This window comes from Brienomyrus brachyistius, chromosome 16, assembly GCF_023856365.1.
Source record: "Brienomyrus brachyistius isolate T26 chromosome 16, BBRACH_0.4, whole genome shotgun sequence".
NCBI classification, from domain to species: Eukaryota; Metazoa; Chordata; class Actinopteri; order Osteoglossiformes; family Mormyridae; genus Brienomyrus; species Brienomyrus brachyistius.
In genome coordinates, this window is record NC_064548.1 from 6713128 (window position 1) to 6738378 (window position 25251).

Here is a 25251-nt window from a genome sequence, read left to right on the forward strand (position 1 = left end):
TGTTTTGAATTAAGAGGCCAGTTTTAAAAGCACTATCTTGCCATTTACCATCCAGCGGTTATTCTGGAAATGTTTCAAGTTTGTTGAAGAAAAAAAAAAAACTCCATAGGCACCCAAAGCCCCCCCCCCCAGAAAAAAATAAACGTCAGCACATGCCCAGACCTAAGAAAAATTCTCTTTCCACATTTTGAGTGAAGATTCTGTGAAATGCTAATTAAGGATTTTACATTCTGCTCATGGCAGTATCCACTTAAAGAACAAAATGTGTTCAATCACAGAAGAGGTGTGAGACAGCCCTGAAGAATTAAAGGCAGCATTTCAGTAGATACACCAACAGATACCTGCATGAGCACCATACCTTAAGCAACGCATGAAAAGACAAGACTTCCAGTCAAAGCTGCATTTTAACAATTTATATATAGACCAAAGACATTTCTAGATGCTACATTAAATCATTGCTGAATTCTGATTCACCTGGGCCACTCCCAAAGGACCTTGTACTTGATCCCCACCGAATACATTGTTGGTGGTGAGCCCCCAAGATGGCTTCATGTAGTCCAGTCTTGGTTACAGTAGCAGCCCAGCACTTGCCGGTGAACCGCACCCAGCGGCCTGGTAGCCATAATCTAGGCAGAATACGCTGGAATTTATCGGTACCTTACGGGTCATTTTCGGATGGTAGTTTTCTGGCCTCTCCAAACGGGCATGTTCACCTAGAGAGGCCCTACCAAGACCGTCAGCTTCAGGGGACACTGCTACCACTTTGTGGATCATTAAATACCACAAACCCCACACCATAGATTGGTTAGATGGCTCCATTTCTGTGAGCATGAAACAGCTCCATGATGGGGAAGTAGCTGCTAATGCTCGTGGTTCAGCAGTCAGTCTACATTGCTGTCATCACCAATGGTCATAAGCTGTCGGCAATATCAAAAGAACAAGAGAGCAAGTAAAAACGTCTGAAATTTCTCCTGCAGGGTTGCCAGATTCTGTGACAGAGTGTGGAGTTTGGAGATCTCTAGGGAGCATAAAATAGAGACCTTACTCCTTCGAATTGGCAAGAGTCAGCTGATGTAGGTCAGGTGTCTCATAAGGATACCATTTGGTCCACTACCAAGAGAGCTGCTCCAAACACACCCAACTGGACGATGGCCCTGTGGCAGATCCTGAGCATACTAGTCAGTGGGTATCTCCCACCTGGTCCGGGTACATCTGGGAATCCCCGTGATCTAACCGTAGCCTGTAGCCTTGACAAGAGAAATCTGATCTGACCTGCCGAACATGCTGCCATCCTCTCACCAGGAGAGGCAGTCTGAAGATGCATGGATGGATGGCTGGACGGACAGAAGGACAGACAGACGGATGGATGGATAGAGATGGATGGACAGAAGGATGGATGGATGGATAGAGATGGATGGACAGAAGGATGGATGGATGGATGGACACTCCAAATGAGTGCAGTTTAAATTTGAAGCATTCCCTCAAGTTCACCAGAGCAATGCATCCCAGAGCAATGCATCCCAGAGCAATGCATCCCAGAGCAATGCTTCCCAGCCAAGATCAGGGCATGCAGAAAGCTGATAATAAAACGACAGTACAGACACAGTAAGAGAGATACCCGATCACTGAACCCAGAGAGCTGTCATGTCTCTGCTCAGTACCAGGGTGTCATAGCAAACAACAAAGCTACGTCTAAACAATCATTAATGCTCTCTTCTAGAGGGGGACTTATGGGGGTGTCTCACGGGTTATAAAGCGGTGGCTTAAAAAACATGAATAAGAACCATCTCCCCCATACCAGACTTTCACACTACATCCATCCATCCATCCATCTGAGGTGAGTACTGTCACTGACTGAGTAAATAATGACCGTAACCACCTAAATACCAGTAACTGAAAAGTAAATAAATGAATACAAGTTTATTTGGTTAAAAAAAAACCCACCCTACAATATGTAGTTAAACACTGTATGAGATGTTTCTGCTCGCGATTACTACAGTGACTGCAAGCGTAGATGATGCCATCACACAGTATCAGTAGAAAGTATCGTAGCCGATATCAGATCAAAATTGAAATCTAACTATTAAATGTGCGCTGCTCTTACGTCTATCATAAATCCATAGGTTGAACCACCGTAAAGTGAGTAGAATCTCTATTTAAAAAGCAGCCAGGACAAAAGCAAAGGAGAGAGACCCTCTGCTACCGTGAGCATCAAAACACCTCATTTTGTTTTACCACAGAGTTATGCCCTGCCTGGCTGCTCAGTAGTGGTTACTGCAACTGGGGGCAAACCACGCTCAATTATTAATTCGCTGCACAATTATGAGGCTGAGCAAAAACAGAAACCAAAAAAGAAAAAAAAACTCATTCACACAACACAATCACAGACAATTAACTTGTCTAACAAACCTAGATTCCAAGCCGTGCCATATTCTAGCCTAGAGTGCTCTGTCTCAATGCCAGTGTAACAACCCAGCAAATCTTGCTGAAATTCTGAGCAGTTAAGCTCACAACAGAATAGAGGGCACCTACAGTAAATGGCGATCAGAGGGGGCACTCACAGAGCGGCGCTCAAATGAATACCATTTTCTTTTAATTGCATGAACATGCTCTAAAACAGACGTTTCTAAATAAACAGACATTTTTAACCAGGCAAGGTTAAGGAGCAAATCATTAGGCCAAATACTAGTGTAATGTAAAAATTCCTGTATAATTAAATGTAATTAGACACACATTACACAGCAGGGCAGCTCCCCCAGGGTGTCAGGTATATGACGATTAATTCATTCGGTTTGTCTACATTTTCACATGGTCTTGACTGGTACATGATGGGGTCACATGGGGCCTCATTAAGGAGCGCTGAACTTTTACACTGGAAGTGCCATGTCAACAACACGGGTCATGGTGGCTTATGTGCCCTCAGCAGCTTCTGCTCGGAGACTTAATTAAGTTAAATCTGAGCATTCAAAAAATCAGCTTTACCTAACAAATCAACACAGAAATGTCAATGAATACCACAGGAATGATGGGCCGTTAAAAATAATGATCAACAATTAAGCAGATTTGGTCAAGGTAGCATATTGCTTGAAGAATTTCAACTATAACCAGAAGATGACTAGATTAAGTCCCAAATTATTAGTGTTAATTTCAAGACAGGTAGACAACAACACACTCACACAGTAAGCAATTTAAGGTGGTATTTAGTGGGACATTAATTGATTAATATCAGTATTAATCAAGACATCTAAACATATTCACATTCACCTGTAAATGCTCTCAGTGACTATTGACTTTGCTATAGCCTTTTTGGGAATATCTAACTTCGGTTTAAGAATAAAGTTGTAAAAATCCTTTCCACGAGAGGCCTAAATCTTCCATCTGACACTCTCAGAAGTTGTGCTCAAACAAACCATTTGAAGCCAAAACCCTGAAATGGAAGTTTTATTTTGAAAAAAAAAATATATAACCTTTTGGGATTCTACCAGTGGGAATTGTATTTATACTGTCAGAAGTCACAGTGAGAACACCCCCCTGGTGAAATAAGAGCCGTCCCTTTGCAACAACAAACCTATGAATAATATATTCTTAACCTTTCTAGATATTTGCCATTTCATTCAAATACTCCACGAGAAGTGTGGAATAATAAAAAGGCCGACCAAAAATGTCAAGGTCTCTTTAATCTCCCCAGTTCGTTAATGTGTTCTTTTAGGGTAAGCCTAGGTGCCAAAAAAACCTTAAAATACATACTGTTGTTTTTAAGGTTTAACATTGTATATCTATAGTATGTATGAACACTGTACATATTGTATAGATATATGGCTCTGTGCTCATGATCGGAAGCAGAGTGGTTTCATTGTGCGGCCTCAAACCAAGGCTTTAATTATTACAGACACTGGCAAACCGTGCTTTCTCAACAGCACGTGAAACGATGTAATAAATAACAGGTAATACATACACATACAGCACAGTGCAAAAGTCTTAGTAAAATAATTGGTCTAAAGCTATTAATCTGGGTAGTAAGTGTATATTTGCTCAAAAAAGAAACAGCTGAACATTAAATCATATGCAAATTAACAGGAACACAATGAAAACTTACAGTAATTTCTTCTATTCTCCAAAAAACTAACTGATACCGCTTCAGTTCCCAAACCCCTCCTCGGAGACCTCTTAGACATTCCACGTATCCAGGTGTATTACATGTGGTTCACAATTTAATCAATCAATCAATCAATCATACTACTTTAAAAAGTCTGTGAGGTATTGATTAGTCACATAAGGTGGGGTAGTGGTTGAGGTTGCATGGGTGTGTTGGACGGTTGCAGAAAAGACTGCGGTGACTTCAGGAGAGGTTTTGAAATGGCCGAGCGACACACAGACAAAATCGTACCATTACACAAACATGAAGCTCATTTAAACACCATTTTCTCTGACTGACTAACCCTACTTCACAATACTGTAAATATAAGAAAGAGCCTTGATTCCCATCCCTGGCTCTGCCAGTGTGGAGTTGGCATGTTCTCACTCTATTTGCGCAGGTTACAGTATCTCCTACAGCCCAGAAACAGGCAGCTAAGTGAAGGTGAGTCTCCATGTGCGCCCAGCTATGGACCCGCATGCCGGAGTGACCCTATTTGCTAGGATAGGGTGATCGTATAGAAAATGATTTAATGCATAATAAATTACACCCTGATAAGACCTGAAATGTACATGATGCAATGAATTTATTCAGCTCTATCGTTTTTCTGTATAATCTGTATTATGTTTTCATCATTCGTCGTACATAACTAGATAACAAGGAGATAACACAGAGCAGCTCAATCAAAGAGTCATCTAAAGAGGCCAATCTAACGGAAGTACATCGATGTGAATATACAGTTCTCACGATTAATTTGCCTCCTTGCGAAAGATAATTAAGCCTCAGCGAACCGTGAGGCGTTCGGCTGCTCCCGATTTCACACCGATCACCAATATGTCAGACACGATCGGCGCTATTCTGCACGCCGCTCTCCGCAAAGCAGCGCACCTGCCGCACGGAAACTACGGGTGGGCTTGCAATCGCTGCCGAGGTGTTCCTGTGCCGGGAACTGGGTAAAGACTGCAGGTTAAAGCAGAGCCCCAGCCGGCACTCCGTGGGCCCGGGGTCCAGGCTCCGGGGATGAAAGGCTGATGGAAAGTTAACAGCTTTGGCTCCAAAAAACAGCAGCGAGGGGCACTGTGGGAATTTCGGTTTCGGAAGCAGCCAGACAGAACCGTGTCCCAGTGATTTACTCGGACCTCCTAACAATAATTACACCATTTAAACATCTGGGGAGAGCATGGGAGGACTGAACTAAACATCAAGAACACAACAAAAGAAAACCGGTATTATTCTTTTTTTTCCTTCAGCTCCAGCTGGGTGCATTTAATGCTGGTTATTTTGACGGTAAATAGCTTCAGATTGTACTGGCTTTAAACAATATAAACCTCAAAAAACAAAGGCAGAATCAGCAGACTTTCTTTGTGTTTAACGGAAATGATTTTGTTATTGTGAAGTGCGCAGAAAGGTCGTTTTCTGAGGATAAACAGCTTTTAGTATTCTGTATGTGAGTGTATGTCACACTACATTATACCAAGAATACGTTTATGCAAAGAGAAATATACCTTTCTGTGCCCATTGTTCCCAGGATAGGCTCCAGTACCCCCCCCCCAAAACCCCAGTTGGGATTAAGCGGTTTCAGAAAATCGATGGATGGATGGAAATATACCTTTCCTAGTAAACACAGATGAAGTAAATCAAAAACAACAATTAAATGATCAAATGTAATACATGAAGTATGAAATACTCCTAATCCTGATGTTTCCTTTGTATCACTTCTCCAAACAGCGGGCCTCACAACGCCTCACACTGCATGTCTCCTCGGGAATTCTGGATATGTTCAAGGAACAACAAGGGCTGTACTGTTTATTGAATATTTAGTGGTGGGGGGCACAGGGAGTGTCAGACCGGAGTGTGTGACAGCTCTGATGGGTCAAAGCCTTAGGCCCAGCCCGTCCCAGGAAGGAATCTGGCACAGCAGTCGCAACCATCACCCATAACGGGGCCATCAAATTTTAATGGAGCTTAATGTAGTGACTTTCAATATGTATATAAACTCCACTTGTGTGATTTCAAGACTGGATGGATACCGTGAAATGCTGTATTTTAATAAAGCGACAGCCCAGTCATAAAAAAAAAATCACTTTACCTTAAGTCAAACTTAATCATTAAACAGCGCTACATAAAAGAGAATTAGCAATATCTCCGAAGCTTTATGATCTAAGCAGTCTCATAAGAACAATAATTGATGATCGTACCTATAGATTATCTTTATCCCAGTCGACAAAACTCTGAGAAGATATTTGCTCCATTCTCTACACAAATGAATGTACAGCTACCTAAATGGCTGTAAGACACCAATAAGCTGTTTTTAAAGGGACCTCTTTCCTCACGCACGATATTGACCAATAGCCCCATAGCACAAAGGCCCGGCCAAACCATTTTTGTATCCCTAAGCAAAATTTGATTAACCCAGTCATTTGTCATCTTCCTTGCTATTCTGACAGGCTGATCATATGGGGGCGCCCCCTGGTGGCCGCTGGGCCCTAAGCAGCTACTTAGTTCGCTTATGCCTCGGGCCAGCCCTACCGACTAGAGGAGTCCACATTGCTTTTCCGCCTCACAGGCCAGCGCTCACAGTGGGCACAGGTTAGGGTGTGCTGGGCCCCAGGAAAGCCGAAGCACTCCACTGTAATAGATATCGTCTGACATGTCAGACCACGGCCTTCCCCTTGACTCTCCTTGCCCACCCCCGTATGAGCTCCGTGGGAAACTCGCTCCCTGTAAATCAACACGCGAGACGTCTGACGCGCCGCTTCGCACGCTTCATGACGGGCCTGTTCTCCTGACATGACACTCCTGCCTGGCTCATACCTCTCAATAAAACCTCCGGCACCGCCACATACCCGCAGGGCATAAATCTCCTTGACGGTTTAAAGCCTCTGCTCATTTATTTCCCTGCCTTTCTCCCACGGAAATAGGTACAGGTGTATGAGAGGCACCACCGAAGGCCCACATGTGGATGGTTGCGGCAGGAGGGTAATGGTACATAAGATAGCGGGTCATCTCCTCTTGATTTATTAGAACGTTTTCACCTCTGGCTGTGCCATGTAACGTTAATGAGGTCAAGATAAAGTTAATAGACTCGGAGAGGAGGCGGCCAGAATGAAACACTCATTGTGAGACTTTGGGGGCCACTTCAGTGGAAACGCCGGAATCCATAAGGAAACCGAACCAACTACTTACACCAGAAATCTAAGCCAACTCAGAAAATTCACACGATCTGTCTAAAAAGTCGAGAACGGGGAGGTATAAACACTTACCTCCACATACAAAATGGGGAAAATGCCGATTTTATCTCCCAGCATACCCTCTGCCCAGTTGTCATCCACTCTTCGAATCACAGTAAGAACTTCATCCTGTGGGTAAATCATTCACATGGGTGAGAGGACTGTTACTCAAATAAGAGGCAGCGGTCACAGTGCGATAATCATGGCAGTGATATTGATGATACAATCACCGCAGTGTAAGAGGCACGGTGAAACAGTTATAGTGCGACAGTCATGATTCAACAGTTATAGTACGACAGTCATGATTCAACAGTTATAGTGCGACAGTCATGATTCAACAGTTATAGTGCGACAGTCATGGTATGACAGTTACAGTGATAGTGTAAGTGGGTGCTAAATGACTGTACAGAAGTAAAATATATGTGTCACATGAGTGGACTGATTAAAAAAGAGAGTCAACACTTCAACTAGAAGTAAAGAATCATAAAACTATGTTAAATCTCTCAAATAATCTATAGCCTGTATAAAAAAGAACAAACAAACATTCATTAATTTTACAAGGTTCACGGCATAACATGACAATGATGACATTTACATTTTTCCGTTTTCATTCCCATATGTTTGTCAGTAAAGGGCAAGTAATTTATTATCACATCATTCAATATGTGCCAACTTTCTCCCGAAGACATTTCAAATAAATGACACCAGTTAATGTCCATCATTGATCTTGACCAAATGTCAAATTAACGCATAGCTACATTACTTTATTCCTATTAATCATTCACTATAGCACTATGGCTGGTTAATTAAATTTGTTTAAGTAAATGAATTGCAATCCTTGAGTCTTCATGCTTGGTGGTGTCTGAGTAACACAGTGCTGTTAGATTAATTACGTGTTGGTCTGCTTTCTTAGCTTGACTTTCATCAACCAGCAACATAATTATTCATAGCCAAGGGCAATTACAACATTTACTTGCTGGAGTGGCCACATTAACATTTCGACACTAGCTTGCTAGAATATCTTTTATCCTAAATCAGTCTACGTGCGACAATTGTGCTTTACTGTCCTTGAATCTGACCCAGTTTCACGAAACTGGACCATTTATGATTGACCAAAATATTTCCCAGATGATGCAAAGGGGAAACCAACTGCTGTGGGACCTGCTCTGTCCTTCAGAACAAGGCAGAACTTTGATGAAAAGTGATTCACAGGCTCATATATGCTAGAAACATGCCCCCTTCCCCCCCCATACATGAGATGTTTCTTGGTATGCGTGCTTGACCACCAATGTGCACTTGACGAGCCATTTGACGCCATCTTCCATTGCCGAAAATCAGTTCCAATACTCCAAAAGAGAAGTATGGAGGATGGTATAAATCTCTAGATGTCGTTCTTGGCCCACCCCAAATATCAAGGATACATCACTTGTACAGTATCCTCTCTAAAGAGAAAAAAAAATCCCATGATTCATTGCATCCCAAGTTCGTTTTTGGGGGCTAAGTTAGCAGGACCATTCTTGCAAAGACCACAAGCGCAATCTCGGCGTTCTTGGTGTTGAGAAACACCCCATGTCTTTGGACAGACTACAGGAAAATTATGATCACTTAAAATAACTATCATGCCATAAACTTTATTAGTATAATCATATATTGGTATTAAAATTGAATGAGTGCCATGATTGTCACGGGAACGGCGGCAGCGATCGCGAGCAGAGCGGCGATCGTGCGGAAGGAGCAGGCAGGCAAGCGGGATACGGGAAAACGGGGTTTATTCTAAGGTACGAAGGCAGGGACACAGGGCGAGAACAGACATCGGGAAACATCAATGACAGACACTGGATTAGTACACAACAGGAACTTAAATACAAGAAACAAGGCAGCAGGAAACAAGACACGACTGGGCACGATCAGGAAATCACACGTGGGTAATTAGGGGGCGTGGCACACACGAGGAGCGGACGGAGCGGGCGTCACAATGATAATATTGGATTAATATTAGTAGGGATCAGTGGTGATTAACCAGGGGTCAAAGAGTCTCAAGTGGGTGGAAATTCTCTCACTCTCACCAGCTGCACATGTAAGCGTCATGAATTACTGAGAATGTAGTACTGTAGGTCACTATCAGCTTATATATATATTATATAGACACACACTGTATCACAAGTTTCATTGTGAGCTATGTTGCCTGAGATGGGTCAAACAATCCCCCTGTGACCCACAGCGCAAAAGCAGCCTGAAGATAGATGAGTGTGTAGTTTTAGTACATATACCAGAAATAAACACCTTTCTGAAGGTCAGAAAATTAAAGTCAGAAAACTGGGGGACAACAGCTGTATCCCAAAGAAAGTTTATCTTACATGATCTTTAAGGTGCCCTTAAATACACATTTTACCAGATTAACACATTTTATTAATAATTCTTATGACAGGCATATTTTTAGATGTATATAATTAGTTCTATTTCATGAGACCACATACTATACAAAATTCTGGCATCGGTGACATTTAACCTGTAATTAAATATGTCAGTTGTTAAATATTGGATTGTTTTATTACATTTATCAATGCATTTTCTTTTTTTTTCGCTGTTGTTGCCATTTACAAGTCTAAATAACTGTTGTGTGAATGAAGCGCTGGGTTACCGTGCCCAGTAAATGTGCTCTACAGCTTTGACATGCGTGCATGATGAGGGCATCCTTAAAGCTGAACCTCCAGGCACCCTTAAAGTCCGGAAGAAGCCAGCGACAGCGGGACCCCTCCCCAGAGCAAGGAAATGCCGTCCGGAGGTGCGCATCGGCGGCTGCCGTCACGCCCGTTTCCTTGACAAATTCTCCACAGCAGAAAATCACACTCGCCAGGAGTTCGGCTCTCCCACGTTTCATAGTTTAACTAAATCAACAGGGAGTGAACAGAACTAAACGGTTATAGTCCGAAACCTGAAATATCCGCCGCAGGTAGAGTTTGCTAATGCCAGAAAAGCAGTGCGTTGTTTTTCATACGCCAGTCCTCTCCGATTGCGGTAACTAGTGCTGGATGGGTCGTTTGTAGTCATGTATGCAGCAAACGTGCACACATCAATGTAGCTTTTAAGTTAGTTATATTCTCACGCATCTGTTATTCTCAAATGAAAGAAACATTTAAATCAATTTAAGTATAATTTGTCTGGCAACATGGCCTCTGTTGCAAATTAACACATTTTACAATACTGCAATTCCAATTAAATTCTCATGAAAAATGCATTTTCTAGCTTCTGGTTAAATATATGCAGAAGCAGAAATACTCCCTGACTGTGACGTCCAGAGCTGCGGCCACTGTAGTGAGTCTGAAAGCGCCGCAGCCCAGTTCCGCACAGATGTTTTTTAGAAAATCAAATAAAGCAGCAGCTCCTTCGTGCTGATGCTTGAGTCTCTTCTGTGAATTAAATTAACTTGCGCACAATTGGTGCAAGATGGTGGTTATAACCGGTTTGCGAAATATCAAAAGCACATTCATGTAACATATTTCCAAAGAAAGATGCAGATGAATACATTTGGGAAAGTATCAGAAAATTATTTTCAATGTAGATTATTTTAGTTCTTGGTCAAAGTCACTGAACTATTTCAAGACTACTGGTCTGTTAGATCAAAATATCATACCGTCACTACTAATGTACTTTTAACACAAAATATAGCGCTATACACGAATGCTTCACGTTATTTGCATTGCTTGATAAAGTTTAGTGCGCAATAATTTACTGACATTAAATTGTATCTGTCCTTATGTTCTGTATTCAAAGACGTTACTTATCAAATAGAACCTAATTGAACAATAAGTTATAAAAATCATAAATAATTAAAAAGATAGAAAACAACCAGTAATAATTTGCTCGGACATAATTTTTTCACGAAGATATACTGTTATGAGTCTAGACTAGAGGAAATGTTTCATTGTAATACATCTGCATTGTACTGGTAAGTGTTTATGAAGTGAAAATATGTCTGTGTGGCTAACCGAAATACAGTTACCCAAAGGGCTTAAAGCTAGTATCTGGCCAGTAAGTGCAGATTTGCTTAAAAGAACACACAATTGAATATTAAAACGTGCAAATTAAGAGTAAAAACTAACAAGAGTTTCTTCTGTTCTCCAAAACGTTACTGATATCTAGTCGGATGGCTAGATGAACACCGCTTCATTTCCCAACCCTCTCCCGAGGGGCACCTCAGTCAGTCCGCGTATACGTTACATTTCATACATATATATCGGTTTAGATGTGTGACGTCACGGCGCCTTATATGGCGATTCTGTAGAACTGTATACAGGTATTTTTTCTATAAAATATTTCTGTTATAGTTACAAAATATAAAGTGAAATGAATATTCCCATTTTACTATTATTCATCTTTAGTGCCGCATTATGCACGCGGAATTATTAAAATTATGCAAAATTCGCGAGATTCCGTCACGATTGTCAGGCCATTAACTGTGGAAACAACACCTCACGGTCCACTATGATGCCCCATCACTCTCCTGTACCCTGTCTTCTTTCACAAATGTCCTCACTTGCACAAACGCAACACCCTTCTCCTAGAGACCCATAGAACTATACTGTATATAGGAGTTTCATTGAATCTCTTCTTGGTATAGTAAATGGAACTTTCTGCCAGCACTATTTATGAAATAAATGATTCAGAGTTTCTGGTAATTGAGTGACTTACTTTATGGCATTTTCTAAATAAATGCCAGGTCTGGCCTCATTTTTGACAGGCTTCTTACTCATTCTTATGCAGTACCATCAAACACGATGGGGCGAGAATCGTGGCCGACACAAACGCTACGTACCGCTGCCTTATCAGCCTTTTTATGTCTGCTATGCTGTTGACTAACCAGGCTAGTCTGTTTGCACAATCAAATAAGATAATCTTAATCGACATGACATGATAAAATTCCACCATGTCACATACTGTAAACTTTTTTATGAACTGTTGGTTATGATACAAGGTCTTTAATGAGTTAAGTTTACATACAAAGCCGTACCGCGCTTCTGCGCTCAGCACTCCCTATGTTAATCGTCTTTTTACGTGCGGGGCTGGAAGTAAGCGTCTGCCTGCCGGGGTAGCAGCTGAGAATAAACCTAAATCATAGTTAACGGGGAGTAGGGGTTCTCCAAATAAAAGCTGTAAGAAAAAAGCCAGCAGGGGGGGTTCCCAGCACATTTTACGGGGGTGTTTAACCGGTAATTTCACTATGTGTCTACGTGCCTGTGTTGGATGATTGCTGCAAATACTGGGGTGATTTTAGCAGAGGTTTTGAAAAGGCCAAGCTATCACATTTCAACAGACATAATATACTTTTACACCAACATGAAAATCATTTAAATATCATTTTCTTTGACGGACTAAGACATTTTTGCACAGTACTGTATGAATTACGTTTCTAGAGTAAGCATAGTAAAGGGAAGGAGAATTTAGAATTTAGGAATAGATAGCAAAATTTAAACTCAAGCTGAACAGGTCAGGTGATTAAAGGGCGTTTATTGGTACATGTGATGTGTGATCAGGTTTCTAGATTTCACTTTTTTCCCATTTGAAATTTTTACATACAGATGAACTTTAGCATTTACACTACAGTGCCAGGAGGGGGCACAAGCAGAATTTTGCCCACACCCAGACCATAGAATCCAAGCATTTGTCAACCTTTCTTTTCAGTGGCTAGTCTGTTTAGTAAGTCTTCTGTTCTGTCCAGAACACTCTTTTCAGAACACTGTTCCTATTCTGCTTGGAGTGTGCTTTTCGAGTGTGTGTGTTTTTTTAGTTTTGATTTGCTCTATCAGAGCTTCATGAATATTGTGTATCTGGCCTGCACTGGGCCCCCTTACTCAAATACCATTTTCCTCTGGTAGAAAAGGAGGAAGTGCACTGAGAATGTTAAATGGCAGGAGAGTGGCAGGGACACACGCTGGCAGAATATCCTGGACTCCCGATAAGCCGAGAATAACAGAATGAACAAATGATATGCTTTGAATTTGAAACAGCAGTGAATACAAATAAGCTGCTTGACGCCAGAAATTTACAATTTAACAATCAAATGTAGCTCCCCAATGACAGGCAATGTAGTGGGGAAGGGGGGGGGGGGGTAGAGTTTCCAGACTGATAAAAGTCATCAATTTGCTGTGAACACCTGCTTGACATTATTCACATCATACAATGTTCCGCTTCTGGGACCAGGCCTGCTGGGCACTTAATGTACCTTGGGTATGACTGTCATAAATGGAGAGATTACGAAGAGTGTTTTAAACAACCACTCTGCCCTCCAACATTTCTGTATACTAAGTAAAATTAACATATAACCTCAATATGTGACCTGACCTGTGGAAGGCTTAAAATTAATTGGTCAGAACAGCAAGTGTCTTCTCTCGGGCTACTACGCCTAAACAAAACAAACAAAAAAAACTAATTAGACTGCAAAAAATGAGTCAAGCTTTTGCAAATCGCTGCTTTTTAATGAAAGGTGGAAAAGACCTGCCGTTCTCCCTTTTAAATTGAAATATTTCAGAAAGGCCATGTTAATGAATACACTGACAGGTCTGAGAATTACCAGCCTGTCTATCACCGCAATGGACGCATGTGTTTCTAGGTACAGTAACGCTAGAAGCATGGAATCAGTATATTGCTAGAACAGGGACTCAAGCGGGTGGAGCTTCACAGCTGGAGGCTTCAGGACGGTCAAATGCAGGGTCAGCTGTCTACCGGGAGTTTGTAGGTATTCTTAAAGTTCAAAGCAGTTTCCCCAGGTGTTCCAAATGGCAGGAAGTCAAGGTGAGCCGATGACGTCCTGACAGGCATAAATCCTGCTGGAGAACACGTGGATGTTTCAGGAAAGCAAGGTGCCGTTCATTGAACCCTTGTGCCCACATGTGAGTGCCACCCACCACACGGCGCCAGTCTCAGAGAGGAAAAATGCAAACCAAGTTGAAAGTTACCTCTGCTAAAAACGGCAACACCGAGGCAGCAGTGATATGGCAAAAAGTCGAGCGGTAAAAAACTGCTCAGCCTTGGCATTATTATTTGTACAGGTGTATACGCTAAGTCGGTATTGTAAGTCGAGGCTCATTAATAAGACTAACCGCCTCTTTGACGGGTAGCACCACGTGCGATTAGACTGGCTGCCAGTTAATGAGCCTTTAATGAGAGCGATGGTGCAGGTGAACACAGATTTATACGGCAAGCAGGAAGACCATCGGGAGGTAGAGAGAGAGGCAGCCGAGAGTGTGAGAGGGAGTTTGCAGGGAGATTCTGACAGACTCGGATGTAGTACGGAGGGAGAAAGAAACATGGTGTGGGAGGAAGGGGATCAATCAACATCACATTCAGCCCATTTCTACCTAAGACAGAGGAACTGTGTGATGGATGTAGAAACATAGATGATGTCGGTTCCAAAGCTGTAACACTGTCTGGGTGTTTCTGAAACTCAAGAAATGCATCTTCATAAAACACTACCTTAGTGAAGGTCAAGCAGTCCTTGTCCTGGTCCTTGTCTTTGACTTCAAAGTCGTAAAGTGCCTTGCCTTGGGGCGGGGGCTGTGACAGAGGCTTGATGCACTGGATGTAGCTGGCCGGGAGGAAGCCGTGGCTTCCATTAAGCTCGCCGTGGTACCAGTTCTCGTCCACTTTCCGGCGCAGGATGATGATGTCACCCTTGTTGAACTTGAGGTCTCCCGGCTCCTTGCCTTCATAGCTGTACAAAGCCTTCCCACAAGGCAGCTGCGGAACATTCTGGAAGAAAAGTGGGCAAGGAATTTTTAATACTGGACTTAGGCCTGATGCATAGAAGAACCCATACACTTGCTGCAGGATATGTTGTCCAATTAGATTTCACCTTAGTCTAGGAGACTGACAGCATCATCCTTATCTTATTATTTTACTCTTGTAAAATAATAAAGACATGCTTTCACCGAACTACAATTAGAATGAATTTCACACCACATCCGAAGATAACAGCCCCGTGAGTGTAAATAATTACACAGATGGTTTAAAAACTGCCACTAAACAGGAAGCAGTGCTTGACACAATAAAGCATCTGTCATGGGCTGGACCAAGAGTAGAGTAAAATCATTCACGATTCATTTGATTTTCCCATACAACCACAAAGACTCCTTAGTGCTGAAGAGCACGCCACCATGCAGGTCCCTGGCCAACACTCTGAGCTATCACTCCCCCTTTCTTCATGAACAGAGCTCATCTCCAAGGCAGTAAACAGCCACTGAAGTGTGGGGGAGACAAAACGACTCTGTCAGACCTGTGACAGCTTACCTCCTTCTTGCCGCCTACACTCCTCAAAATAAAAAGGAAAAGAGGAGCAAAATGAATAACCAGGCTGAGAATTACCCTCACCGTGCAGCGAGCAAGAAAGAATTCAAAGACGGAGAATCCCTCCCCATTCTGTCTGCGTTCCCAAAGTAGCTGTACGTTGGCCAAGCAGATATGGCTTATCTCTGCTGCTCTTTGCACAGGTCAATGACAATTAGCCTCATTACCGCGCTAATGCGCGCTGTGTGACAGGGCTAACAGCTGCCTAGTGGGATCTTGGACATGTCCACAGAAGACCAGCCTCACATTCCCTTGGCCACACACCATTCTGACGAGTTCCTCCAGCTGAGCGAGAGTGAGAAATGCTCCGTTACAGACAGCCATCACTTCTGTTCCCTTAACGTCTCGTATCAGCATGGATATCCAGGACATGGTTAGATCCAGCCCCAGGAAAGTAGAATTTCCATCCCTCAAAAAATGTTCAAGTCTTGAATTCTCAACATGTTTCCAGCAAGGAAGAACATAGAAATTTTTCAACTATTAATTTAATGTATATGTGTGTGTGTGTGTGTGTGTGTAGGTCTGCGTAGATTATATTTGGGGACCAAAATGTCCCCAAACTGCAGTAGAACCTGAAACTTCCTTACTTTTGGGGACACTTCTTCAGGTCCCCATTTGGATAACCCCATTTAGATAGAAAGACCAAGTTGGGTGTGTGTGTGTGTGTGTGTGTGTGTGTGTGTGTGTGTGTGTGTGTGTGTGTGTGTGTACAGCCAAAACAATTCATCTCCTATGAGAACCGATACCCATCAGGCAGTGGGCACAACAGGTGCATCAGTGTCCGCAGGATGACCTTTGCTTCTGTACACAAACAGCATACAGTACATCTGGAATCTCACAAGTTCGAAATTTGTCCTTGAAAAGCATTTAGAAGCTGTGCAAAAATAAACAGAACTTAGAAGCAGCCCTCAAAGGCGATCTAGTTACAAGCGCTGAAGAGGAGGATACATACTACAACTGTTTTTTTAACATGTGTGTTTGTTTCTAACCCAGTTCACATCATTGATATCATTTACAAATTAAAACTTACGTGTACGGTGCTTATGTAAGACACGGTGAACAGAACCATGTGACAAGTGAGCAAGAGAACAACAGAAGCACACAGAAGGACAAAATGGGCATAGGATGTGGGCATCAGGTTCTGGGTATCTGGCCTGGCCCAAGAAACACAACAACGGCCAGTTGTTTTATTACCAGTAATGAGACACATCTGATTGAATGGCCTTGCTGCTTGACCTCCACTAATGTCAATGCCCCACCCACCCGACTTACTGTTCTACAAATGCCAAATGTGCTGATAACAATCCCACTGCCGCAAAGCATTGTTCGGAATATTTTCACAAGACCAAGGGCCACGTGCGCCATCTCTGACGTAAGGGAGATGGAGCTCTGCATCCAAGCTGGACAGACTCCTCAGATGGAGACGCCTGACCTCAGGCCATCTGCATTTAAAATTCAAAGTCTGATTTCATGAAGGAGCAGTGGGGAAATAAGGTCAACGGGCTCCTTATGACCTACTTATGACAGGGGAGGATAGAGATGGGAGGAGAAAGGGAAGTAGCACCAGGAGAGAGAGTCACAGTGATAAGAATGGGAGCAAGAGAGAGAGAGAGAGAGAGAGAGAGAGAAAATGGGAGACAGATGACAGATCATCACAGAGAATAAAAGCCACACTGTAAGAAAACACATTCAGCTTGCTTTGTACACATCATGGGATGCTAATGCGCCTCATCTTTTCCAGAAACTACTTTAGCAGGCACTCTTTTGGGGGGTGGAGGAGGGCAGGGGGGATCTGCTGGAGATGGAAGAGGCAGTGGAGACAAGGCGGGGGTCACCAAGGCTTGGGGGCACTTGGGGTGTTCTTGGGTACTGGTATCTCGTGCCAGTGGCAAGAGATGGGAGAACCAAGCCAGGTGTGTTTAAGAGTGAAAGCAGCAATCCTTATTCATACCTCCTACAAACATAACATATTTAATATATAAATAGAACAGACCTGTTTGCATGAATATGCAAACATCATGTTTCAAAAGATAGAAAAACAGATGGCACACTATGGCACCAGAAAGGCTGTAAACATATTGTTATAAATAGTTTCCTCGAAGCTTAGGTAATTATTCATAATTCATTTATAAACATGAATGTCCAGGAATGTGTGAAACTTGATGCCCCGCAAAAAAAATCTGCTACTTGGGATGAATAATTCCATGATATCACATATAATGTCCTACAGAATTCCCAAGACATACTGTCAGAATAATATTCCTTTAATACTATGTTCCTTGGAAAAATCCCACTTTTCTGGCTATTAGAGTAGGGATGATAAAGAACTCATAAGCAGTCCAGCAACGAGGAAAGCTAATATCTTAGTGCGCTGCTGATCTGAATTATTCTGTAAGGACCTTTAAATATTAATCTAGCAGATATTTCCATGGAATCATCCCTCTGGGCAAAATATGATGTTGATATGAATATATGATATGAAGTGTCATTTCTCCTGGTGTCCTTAGTTTGTTCACTTAGAGTGAGTTCAGCGATATCAGACAGCATAAGTGGGCCAAAATGTTACAGAGTGTCATTAATCACTTACACCTTTTACATTTTGTATAATATACTAAATTTACAATGTCCCACCTTTACATCCGGCTTTGTTTTAGCTGTCAGAATTTATCACCGGTTATCGTATCCTGCGGAAGAAACCATTTCCCCTAACAGCACCTTCATATTACATTGTCAACTGTGTGCCGTTAAAGACACAATGAACAGCCAGCTCCACCAATCAGTGACGTTTAAGAGCTGCTCTGGTGTTCAGACAAGCATCTTCGTTGTTCCTAAATCTGCCCATTTAAACACGTGCATAATACCAATTTACAAACTTGGGTGTGCGCGGCATTTATGTTTATTATGTACAAAAGTTTCCGCAACTGTTAAATAAATAAAATAAATAAATACAGGATGCACAGACACAAATTTAAAGACCCGGAGGGCTCTTGCCAAACATCTCTTACATCCTCAACCAGGGAAATGAAAGCGAATCTCCACGAATTCATAACCATTGGGTGTGTTTCTAATCTACCAGATTTTCGAGTCGAATGAAAAGCTGGCCGTGCTGTAGCCCGGCATGTTAATTTGTCTTCATTTCAAAAATAGGCATGAATGACGAGTCTGATGCTGTAATGATCTGAAAAACATGACAGATAAATCAGAGCAGGGCATGAAACACACATACTCTAATAAAAGTGTCATGTGGGTACAAGCGTACACGCTAGTCATCTGCCGAGTGAAACATTACACAGAACAGCCGTGCCCTGCCCTAAACTCCACAATTATGCACCATATTTATATAGTAGATACCTAATATTAACTCAGACATAATCATTAAAAGCCATTAGTGTTGTGGGGTATTTATTTACATATATTAATCTTAATATACTAAAATATCTGCTCTGTACTGTACTCAAACACAGATGTACAGATACATAAATGGCTCAGATCAACTACAAGATAAAGGAATGTTCGGTTATTGAAATAATAATAATGAAAAATATTATTAACAATAAACATTTGTGAGGTTTCAGGTAAATCAAAATAATGTCTGTAATATTAAAATAAGAATATCTCCAACAAAAATTGTAGGCATGCACAAAAACATGATATAATGTGATACAAGCAAATAACACGATAAGCAAATAACACGATAAGCAAATAACACGATAACAAAAGCAATAATTGAAATATTTTGGACAACTACAAAAGATGTGGATAAAAATATACCAATGAGGGAAACCTTCAATTGGTCAATATGGGGAAAAAATTAAAGCATCCACTGACAGGCTGAGGAGTGAGTGGAGCCACGTGCTGCTGGCTACATTGATTTCTGAGCTTTCCTGAGGAGCCTGGGCACTTGGGCGCTACATGGCATTTCTGTGCCACTTCCCTCTTGGAGAGTGCCCTTCCAGCGGGGCCTCGGCTTCTCTCTTAGCGAATGACACACACCTCGCAGCTTTGACACCCTGACAGGTTCCCTCGGCTGCTGAGATTTCTCACTTTCGCACCCGTTTGAAAGGCACTTTGACACCACAGAATCTGCCTAACGGAAGGTGGGGGAGTGGGGCACTCCCTCCCCCCATGCCACAGTGGCACCATGTGCGGTCATGGAAACTTCACAGTCACGTGCACGGATCTGTCACACCTCACTCTCCACCTGCTGTTTTTGCTTCTGAAAGCAATTCCTGACTGACACAGGTGGAAAGCAGGAAAAAAACCCGGACCGACCTCACCAAGATAGTTAGATAAATTAACCTACGCATCCATGGTACTGCACACGTCAAGCTGGAGAGAGTACAGAGAACAAGACCGTGGTCTGACAAATGGCGTAGCCCGCTCATTGGTCAGACAGACGCGTTACACCACTTGAAGGTGATTTTATCACCTTGGAGGGGCTGACGAAAACCCCTTAGAGGCTGTGAAGCGCAGCTGTTTTGAGAGTGTCATGAATCGATTCCAGGCGAGATGCAGGTAAACACGCCGACCCTGCAAACAGGCTCTCTAAGATGCAAAGTCCGTAACCTGAAGGTCACACACACACACACACACACACACACACACACATACGACACAAAATCCTGCATCTGTGCAGCAAATAAGCAAGGGCATTTCAAGAACAGACGAATAGTGAAGTAAATAAAAATACAAATGCTACCTGCCGGACTAATGAAGTCAGCCAGACAGAATGTTATCAATGTTATCTCAGTTTCCAGTGGGATCGCTGACATTCTGTAGTAGCTGTGACTGTGTCTTTCATTGGCAGCAAGCCAGGCATGGAGCCAAATAGTAAAATTACAGGTTTCAACCCCTCCCAAAATTTGCATCTGCCCCCCTAGCCAACAAAATCTACGGAAAAGGACTCCACCCCCCTCTCCAAAATTTCTGGCGAAGAGCCTGCAGCAGGCATAAGTGTTTCATTAGAGCAGATTGATGCAGCCAGGTAGTGCAGCCCAAAAGGCAGATCTGCTGGCAGATGCTGCAGATGGACAGAGCAGGCGGACAGAGCAGGCAGACAGAGCAGGCGGACAGAGCAGGCGGACAGAGCAGGCAGACAGAGCAGGCAGATAGAGCAGGCAGATAGAGCAGGCGGACAGAGCAGGCAGACAGAGCAGGTGCAAGTGTCCTGACAGTGCAGATGGGCAGAGCTCGTCCAAACATACAGACAGTGCAGGTGGACAGAGGATATCCCAATGTCCTGACAGTACAAGTCGACAACCCAGGTCATCCAAGGGAGACCCAAGAGGATCTTCATCAAATTTCTTCAACCAAAAAAAAGGACACAACCCCCTAATCATAATCATCCACAACATTTGTGTATTAAACATAAACTACGTCTTACTCCAAAAACGGAAGCCATAAAACCATTAAACAATAGTGTAGTCACTCTGTTTGACTGTTTACTGGTGAGATGCCTCTCTCTCTCTCACATACACACACACACACACACACTCGTGGTCCACACCTGCATCCCACGGCACTCAGTTTGTCACTAAGGCGATTATTACACACACACCAAACAATTAATATGATCCGGAAAGGATTGACTCCCATTCCCTTGACAGCTTTTCATGGGAGCAGTGGCGAGGGGCAGTGGGTTGGTAGCGCAGTGGCTGGGCCGTGCATCAAGAACACCACGCAGCAGCTGCTCAGCTTTAACGCGGCTGGGGGCGTATTTAGCAACAATGTGCACCGGGCAACTGCCCACAGCAGTATGCTAATTGCAGCACTGTGAGTGTGTGCAATTGCCCCTGGGGCATCCCCATACACCCCCAACCCCTCATTTGAGTGTTATACAGGGAGGTGGCTGATATACCCAGCATGCCTTGTGTCCCCAACAGTGTCCACCTGCACCCTTCAGCCTCTGATCCCCCCACACTCACCTTCCAGTGCTTTGGAGTTTGATGGGTGGAGCCCCAAAAAAATAAAATAGAAGGTCTCCCTCCCCTTGGCCTTTAATTGGCTGAAAGAGGCGTTCCGCAAAAGGGGCCCTGGCGGGGGCCGCTGCTTCATGCTGGCTTTCCGTTCCGGCTGAGCAGCTAATTAATTATCCTTGATAAAACTGTTGGCTAAACGAATGGCGCTGCTTCAAACCAGCATCTCACCAAACCGCAATGGCTTGCTGTCACTTCCAAAGTGCATTAAACTGAATGAAATGATGCTTTTAATTGCCATTTGCACAAGTACGTTGGAATGTTTCTTTTCATCTTGCCCACCTTCGAGACACGCACACAGTTGAGAGTAAAATCTGACGTCCAAATGGAGAGTCAGGCCATTTATCCGGCACCCCTGAAGCATTCGGCAGGGGTTAAGGGGCTTGCTTGGTGTAGTTACTCTTCAATCAATCCACGTGCACCTGCTTATACTGTAGTACACATTTTCATTACTGTTATCACGGTAAACGAGTTTTTCAAAAGTAGCACGACATCAAGCTGTGTGTCCGAGGAGACTCTTAAAAGAAGACTGAGGGTGTTACTCAGTGACTGATAGTACCCCATGGATTTGGAGAACATCACGCAGACACAGCAGAAAGGCCGTAACAGGCACCAGCAGGCCCTGATACTCCCAGCAGTCCCCGACCAGCTTTCAGGCCCAGTCTGAGCACCACACACCACCGGGTTATGATTCCAGCACCGCAGGGCTCTGCCTCTTAAGCTTTGTCGTCCGAAGACGACTACCCACAGGCTGCTTTCACGGGTCCACTACAGCCATCTTCCACAATCGCTGCCCGATCGCCTCGGGTCAGAACGCCAGGCGACGGCACTTCAGAGTGCCCTGTCTCTCGGCACAGCGCTGTGCAAACATTAAATCAAGCCTGACATGCGGCTCTCTCACTCTGTGCCGCGAAAAGGCAGATTCATATCATCTTCCAGGTTCAGGGACCCAGCTGCTGTATTTCGGCAGTAATAGAGGAGAGGAAAAACCCATTCGAGCTCATTGATCAATTCAAACGTCTCACTTTTTATGGCAAATAAGGGGAAGCAGTTTTGGTAGCCAGATGAAACCAGGGTCAGTGTCTCCATCCTTTCAAGGGATCCATTGATTCTGCATAGTTAGCCAAGCAGAGACATACGGGTCAGTCTCCCACTCCCAACCAAGGATGGTGGAGCTCCAAGTTGAGTCAGTGGGACTGAACATCTTCATGGCTGAGGAGATGCTCACCTACTATATCAGTGAGAAGCTAGACCTCATCAGGGTTCCAGCTTCCACCAATTACATGACTCCTGTCATGCCCTGCTCGTCCGATCCTCCCGTGTGCCACGCCCCCCTCCCTACCTCGTGTGGAATCCCCATGTTGCCAGCTGTTTCTCATTGTTGTTAATTAGTCTGATGTATTAGTCCGCGTTCGAGTATTTTTCTCCAGTCCTGTCATTGACGTTATGTTGTATAGTCGTCTCCAAATCGTGTCCTTACTGATTAAACCCCATGGTTTCCCGACTTCTCAACTCTTGTTCCTGCTTCCTCGGTCCATGCCTGCGCGCCGCATGACAACTCCAGCACTTACAAATGAGTGCTGCTTGAGGTTCACATTGCTTAAGCAGGGTGGGTAAGTTTCTGTTGGGATGGTCCTGTTTAAAGTGAGGAGACATATGGGTCAAGCATCAAAGAGGCCCCTCCGGCCTCAATGCCTCCTGCCCCTCATAACCTAACTCAGTGTGCTGCCTTGAACACCCCCATCCTTATCTCCACACCCCACATTCCCATCCAAACCTCACAACTTCTGCCATCTTTAATATAAGATTGTCCACCCTTATGAAATCTTCCCGACAAACGTGCGCCTGTTAATTTCCGACAGCCCTGGAGAAAATGATTATCAGCGTAAAGCCAAAACACCACCCTTCCTGGTGACCCCCCCCCCCTTACCCTCCCCAGCACCACCACCCACATAACCATACAACAGCCAGGCTAGCCTACTCACAGCCAGTAAAACGCCCCGGCAATGTACTGGCAAATACAAAATCCAATTAAAGTCAAAAGAGAAATCTTAAAGATCCGGAAGAGCCGGCAAAAAATACGTATAAGATACATTTATGCAAATGAAGGATCACAGAGCTGTTTCTCATCACAGACCCAAGGACCACTCTCCCCTGAACGCCAACACGCAGAATCCAGCCGATGGCGGCGAGCAGCACTCCATATACTTTAGAAAGTAAGTAGCACCAGGTGCCTTTTCCACAAGCCTGAGCCAGAATTTAAAAGGGAACAATTTGTTAAATAAAGGCAGCTATTATTCTTGCTGGCGTGATTACTACACTTTATGCTGCAGGCCCTTATACTGAGTTTTCCCAAAGAAATGCCAAAACACTTGTTAAATTTGAAATTATTGCAGTTAAACATGCACTGCACTAAGAGAGGACAATAAGCTTGCCAGTCAAAGGGTTAACGCCTTGAGTACAGTGCTTCGCCGGGGCCAACTTGCCAATGAGTAATCAGGAAGCTGCACACAGCGTTAAACCCAGGCCTCTCGTTAATTACCTCCGGAGACTCAAGGACGATCAACAAGGTTATGTGTCTCCCCTCCAGACCTTTCTCTGCCTCCCTAAAACGTCTTAGACGAAAGCGCTGCCTCTATGTATATGAGCACAAGGGCACTGGCACCAGCTGAAAGATGATTGGGCCCTGGCGTGCCCCCTCCCTGGTCACTCACCAGTTCAAAACATATCATTGGCTAATGATAACGTTGTTGCTTCTGTATGACTAATAACTCTTGGAATGGGACAGACGCCTTTTGGAATTACACGTTTTGGAATGGGACAATCCCCTTTTCATCTTGCAGTTCCACTGCACCTGTACTGGACTGGCAGATGTTCTTCAAACGTATGATGCAGATATGCCATTCAGGGCTAAAACGCTGCAGCGAGGAGCAGCCGGTGAGGTGATGGCCGTGTTTGCTCCGATGCTCCTCCTGCGCTGTAGGCCAATGCTGGCCCAGTCGCTCCGTCTGCAGCCTGGCGCCTCTCACACGCAGCTTCTTCTGCTTTTACTAACAGCACGCTTCCTCGCCTGGGGGGTGCCCCAGCAGGCTCTGAGGGAAGCGAGCCATGGGAGTCAGACAGCCAATCCAGAGCTCCTTCACGCGATCATTCTGTACTTCTATTCAACCAGAAACCTCAACCCTACATACAAGAAAAAGCTATGTGGTAGAACAAATCCACCATGTCATCTGGGTCTCTCTCTGGCCCTCTCCATCATTCTCCTCCTCATCACTGCTTCCAGTCTGTCCATGACCTGGGATTCAGTCTTGAGACATAATTACACGACATGTCATATAAAAAGGTCTGTGGGAATGCCAGTCCAGGGTAACACAGAGAGAGACATCCTGGGTGGGGTTCCACTTACAGATACACACACATACACTCAAGGACAATCAACAAGGTTATGTGTCACCTTTCCAGACTAATAAGTTAGTCAATACTCCATTGACATGTCTTAGGACCCTGGAAAAGCCTCGAAAAGCATAAGGCAGGCAGCTAGATACGAATCCAACATCACAAAGTGATG

General features: G+C 43.7%; 1 protein-coding gene across 3 annotated transcripts in view; it reads right to left on the reverse strand.

Moving 5' to 3' along the window:
• Positions 1 to 25251, reverse strand: part of LOC125709467 (E3 ubiquitin-protein ligase SH3RF3-like) — a 108474-nt gene that overhangs the window by 20263 nt on the left and 62960 nt on the right. For all 3 annotated transcript variants that reach the window (XM_048977949.1, XM_048977950.1, XM_048977948.1), the window contains 2 exons: positions 14839 to 15114; positions 7399 to 7494 (listed from right to left, as the gene is read on the reverse strand). In XM_048977949.1, coding sequence (XP_048833906.1) covers positions 7399 to 7494; positions 14839 to 15114 — 372 coding nt within the window. The remainder of the gene's footprint in view (positions 1 to 7398; positions 7495 to 14838; positions 15115 to 25251) is intronic.